Source organism: Notothenia coriiceps, unplaced genomic scaffold (assembly GCF_000735185.1).
Source record: "Notothenia coriiceps isolate Sejong01 unplaced genomic scaffold, NC01 NC01_scaffold00003522, whole genome shotgun sequence".
NCBI lineage: Eukaryota > Metazoa > Chordata > Actinopteri > Perciformes > Nototheniidae > Notothenia > Notothenia coriiceps.
In genome coordinates this window covers 71,752-76,866 of record NW_011336223.1, presented here as the reverse complement: position 1 = coordinate 76,866, position 5,115 = coordinate 71,752, and the positions used below count along the sequence as shown (strand labels likewise).

General features: G+C 42.3%; 1 protein-coding gene across 1 annotated transcript; it reads left to right on the top strand.

Moving 5' to 3' along the window:
- Positions 1 to 137: 137 nt before the first annotated feature.
- Positions 138 to 4,386, top strand: LOC104941598 (oxysterol-binding protein-related protein 8-like). Its single transcript, XM_010766725.1, has 5 exons — positions 138 to 250; positions 1,494 to 1,574; positions 2,333 to 2,434; positions 3,259 to 3,462; positions 4,372 to 4,386. Exons 1-5 carry the CDS (start codon positions 158 to 160, stop codon positions 4,384 to 4,386), a joined length of 495 nt encoding a protein of 164 aa, XP_010765027.1. The 5' UTR covers positions 138 to 157.
- The last annotated feature ends 729 nt before the right edge of the window (positions 4,387 to 5,115 follow it).

Genomic DNA, 5,115 nt, shown 5'->3' with positions numbered 1-5,115 from the left:
CATGTTGATGTAGAAGAGACATGAAGAAGAGGGGACACATGTTGATGTAGAAGAGACATGAAGAAGAGGGGACACATGTTGATGTAGAAGAGACATGAAGAAGAGGGGACACATGTTGATGTAGACGAAGTGGATTTTGCTTAATAGATGAATTTGAATGTTGTTTTTTGTTCCAGGTTTCGAGAGAGGGAAGGAAGACCTCCTGGCTCTGCCTTTGAAGGAGGATTCTCACTCCATATCTAAGAGCAAGGTGAGGAGACCCCTCCATGACGAGTGGGCAGGAAGCAGTTGGTGCTTTCGTGTGGATGTGTTGTAGACTGGAAAGAAAATAATAATTACTGCGCTACTTCTTCCCTTTCTGAGACTTGCCTCAGACAGGAGAAAGCCCACGTTCAGACGACTCACGAACACATCAAACATTTATCGACTCAGCACTTGATTAAAGTGAGGAGGAGGCGGAGAGGAGTGGAGAGTCTCCCCGAGGCTCAGCAGAGATGGAAATAAAACTATGTTTTGTTTTTCTGAAGCGTGACAGGATAACCAAGCCAGAGATTCAAAAGCTCTTTATCAGTCAATCGATCAAATCAAATGTTATTTATATTGCATTATATCACAAATAACACATTTGACGGGGGGCTTTACAGTTTGTACAACCGGGGGCTCTTATAGTGTTTGCAGCATACACCCTTTGTCAGGGGCGGACTGGGACTACAAATCAGCCCGGGACTCTCGACCGGCCCACCGCAAGTAAATAAGTAAATACCGCTAGTAAATTGTCGAGGGGTGAGGGGGGGGATGCTAGTGACTTATCCGAGCGGCCCACATCGTCCGACCGGCCCACTTCAGTACCGGCCCATCGGGATTCGTCCCGAACGTCCCGATGCCCTTTGTCCTGAGACCCTAACGGCCCGTCCACACAGCGGCGTGCGTTGACGCTTCACCATTCACATAGAATGGGGTGACAGCTCCGCGTTGCTGGCGTGGCTCGCTGCAAAAGTTGAGCAATGTTCAACTTTTGACGCCTCGGCAGAAGCGTCAGCCAATCGAATCATATGCCAGTACAAGCTGTAGCCAATCAAACCGCTGCTTGTGTGTCCGGGGCGGGAGATTCATGTGATTGGTTGTTGGTCGAGTTCCAGACACGCCCAACGGCAAGCTTCAACGCACGCCTCTGTGTGGACGGGCCGTAAGACCATAGGGGAGAAACTCAAAACTGAACCCCAGAATAAATGGGGGAAATATCAATTACAGCATTAATGAAAACAGTCATAAAATAAGTCAAAGATGAGAAAACAAAAGCAGAAGGCACTAGCTAAATACAAATGGACAAAGTTACACCATTTACCCATTTTGTTTGGTCATCAATAATTACATGTAAACTAAAAAGCAAAGATCAATGAATCTGTGATGAATGCGTGTGTTTGTGTGTGTCACAGTTGAACAATAATCTGATATAATGTTAATCATAGTTCTTGCCCTCTGTGTGTATTCAGTCTGAAACAAAGCTGTACAATGGCTCCGACAAAGACGTGTCTGCATCCGGAGGAAAGCTCACCAAGAAGGAGTCCCTCAAGGTAAGTGAGCTGATGATGATGATGATGATGATAGTCGCTCTTCTTTAAAGGGGACCTATCATGCAAAATGCACTTTATGATGTCTCTTATACATAAACATGTGTCCCCGGTGTGTCGGGGAACTCACGCAGCGTTAGAAAATAAAACCCTCTCTCTTTTCCTCCGTACCCAAATCTCTAAAAACGGGGGAACAACGGAGCTGATCCAGATTTGCGTCCGATATGACGTAATATCTGAAATGGTGACCCACGGCACTATCAGAAACGCTGCTATAGAATATAATCGTTTAATGCAGTGGTTTTCAAAGAGACCCCTGGTGGGGCGCGGGAGGTACTGCGAGGGGGGGGCGCGGGAAGAAATTGTAAAACAAACACTGCTCGAAAAATAAATCTAACAAAATGGAGTAAGTTTTTAACACGGCCGTCAGTTAAAAGAAAAGTGGATGAGCCTACGACAAGCCTTGCAGCAACTAAGCCCAAATCAAGAAAGTATGATGAGTCATACATCCCCCTTGTGGTAGGTGGGGAGGAACGACCAGTGTGCCCTCTGTCTCAAAACCTTAGCAGTAGCGNTAAAAAGGAACTCACCTTGTGGTATAACCGGCAAGAGAGAAAGCCTTTGAGCTCCATACTGTTTCAGAGATAATCCTTGATAATCCATGATATGGCGTTTCATCACGGCAGTATTTAGTTTAGACAGTAGCTGCCGAATAGAAGACTAAGGTGCTAAATATATTCGTGTGTGTGTGCTTTGTGTAGGTGCAGAAGAAAAACTACAGGGAGGAAAAGAAGAGGGCGACCAAGGAGCTGCTCAGCACCATCACTGACCCCTCCGTCATAGTGATGGCCGACTGGCTAAAGGTGGGAACATCTCACACTCTAGTCTAGAACTTAAAAAGAGTGCATGGAGCACATTTTCATAGTGGCCAGACGATGGTACTACACTTCAGTTCTAGTTTCTGACGTCATTCGGGCCCAAAATGACTTTTTCCTATTTCCTATTTCCTAAGAGACGTCTGCATTAGGCTGGAGGGGGTCACTTTAAATTGTATTCTGTTTGTAGCTACATGTTTAAAATCTATGTATCACAATGTATATATTTGTAACTTCTGGATAACCTCCCTATCAAATGCAATGACATGTAATTGTAGTGTATTATGTAAGACAACAAAACAATGTCACCTTATCAAAGAGAAAAAACATTATAAAGATATTTAGAATCAAAAATGTGTCATTTTGTATAATTATAGGATAGGTCACAAAATAGGATAGTTTACAAATGCTGACACATTAATAACAAGCAAACACTGTATTTTCGTCCACCTACTGTACTGTATTAAAATAAAGAAGAATAAAAGTAGCTTAAATGAAAACCAGAAAGAAAATTCCGGCAGTACGTCTCCCTATAATATATTCATCTTTATTTTTAAATGTATTGTGACATTGTAATCCTGTTATTACTCACATTTCTTACCTCCAAAGCAACGTGTATAGGAGTAACCTGCCTCTTAAACTGTATCCTGTTCTCTTTATACATCCATGTTTCCACCCCTCAGTTAATATTTCCTAGTTTATTTGTTGGCTGTACAATATAAAAGCTTTTCCAGTTTGCCTAATGTGAGTCCTCTCCATGTAGCCTATCACAGAAGGCAAGGTTTCTCACACTTTCTCTGTTTCTGTTGCAGATCCGCGGCACTCTGAAGAGCTGGACCAAGCTGTGGTGCGTTCTGAAACCAGGCGTCCTGCTCATCTACAAAACCCACAAGAACGGGCAGTGGGTCGGCACGGTGCTGCTGAACGCCTGCGAGCTCATCGAGAGGCCGTCCAAGAAAGATGGATTCTGCTTCAAACTCTTCCACCCGCTGGAGCAGTCCATCTGGGCCGTCAAGGTGAGAGGCAGAGAGGGTACACACATCCTTTCCTCAAGTAGAAGTACAGATACTCGTGGTTAAAAATACTCTGGTGAAAGTAGAAGCACTGACTAAACTTCTTTACTCAAGTCAAAGAAAGAAGTAAGAGGCTTTGAAATGTACTTCAGTAAAAAGTACCCATAACTAGCAGCTGCTTTAAAGAGTACCTGACCTCCCTTTATATTAATAGAACAATAATGTCATTGTTAGCTAATGAATGTTTCCATGGTGAACAACGGCAACATGACAACGTTTTCATTGGTCCCTCTTCTTTAGAGAAGACCAGGAAATGATGGATACACGGATCGTGTTCAAATCAATAGGCACGCAATGACTCTAAATAATAATGATCACGCCACCAAACACACATTCAGACTAAAGGAACCAGCCTGTTTGGAAAATGAGAGAAGTAGAAAGTACAGGTATTTGGATTCAACATGTAAGAAGTAGAAAGTACAGGTATTTGGGTTCAACATGTAAGAAGTAGAAAGTACAGGTATTTGAGTTCAACATGTAAGAAGTAGAAAGTACAGGTATTTGAGTTCAACATGTAAGAAGTAGAAAGTACAGGTATTTGGGTTCAAAATGTAAGAAGTAGAGGAGTAAAAGTCACTGATACCAGAAACATGTACTTGAGTACAGTTAACAAGTATTTGTACTCCACTACTTCCCACGGCTCTCGATATAAACATACCTTAAGATTCAGAATAAGGAGTTTAATAATTTTAACTAAAATAATCAATAATATTAATAATAGTAATAATACATTAGATTTTTATAGCGCTTTTTCGAGTGCTCAAAGACGCTTTACAATATAAAAACTCATGAACAGTAATCCTAATTCTTAAAAGTGCGTGATTTGTATTATAAGTGTTGTGTTTGTATCAGATGTTTGAAAGCTGATTATTTGGTGAGCGATTATAACGCGTGAGTTTTGAGAAGATTTTTTGAAGGATTGTAAGGAGATAGATTAAATAGATTGAAAAAAGTACGACGTATGCTAAAGGGGGATTTGAATGCAGTCTGGGCGTCTAGAGACTGGACACAGCAACAAAATGAACAGACAATAGTGCTGTGTAATCTGTGAGAGCTCTTGTTCTCTGTCGGGCTTTGCTTTAATGTTACTAGTAGCATCGCATCCACCAATTTTCAGGTATTCAGCCGCACACATTTTCCATTTTTCCTGGTCGTGGTTTTAAGCTTCCTTTCAGTCCCTCCATCTGCACATTTGGTTTATTCATAACTGACCTTTCCGGACCACCTGTCCCCTCTGCTATTAGATATGTTGCATACTGACTCTCTGGGGAGTCTAGGTTCTCTCTGTTTGCACACGTTACACAAGAAACACACAACACACACACACACACCACAAACACACACGCACACACACAGCACACACACACACACACACACAACACACACCACACACACACGACACACACCAGGGTTGTCGTTAGCGCGGTAATTACCGTTTTTTTAGCTGCTAAAAATTATTTAAAAACCGGTAAATTCAAAACCTTGACGGAACACGAGCTCTGCATTGATCACCTGAAGCCCCGCCACTGTGAGAGAGAGAGAGATGAGAAGAAAGAAAGAAGGAGAGAGGAAGAGAGAAAGAAGGAAATGAGATGA

Coding starts and splice junctions, on each gene's coding strand:
- LOC104941598 (XM_010766725.1), top strand. CDS start 158: ATGTTGTTTTTTGTTCCAGGTTTCGAGAGAGGGAAGGAAGACCTCCTG. Junction 251..1,493: donor ACTCCATATCTAAGAGCAAG/GTGAGGAGACCC, acceptor GTGTGTATTCAG/TCTGAAACAAAGCTGTACAA. Junction 1,575..2,332: donor CCAAGAAGGAGTCCCTCAAG/GTAAGTGAGCTG, acceptor TGCTTTGTGTAG/GTGCAGAAGAAAAACTACAG.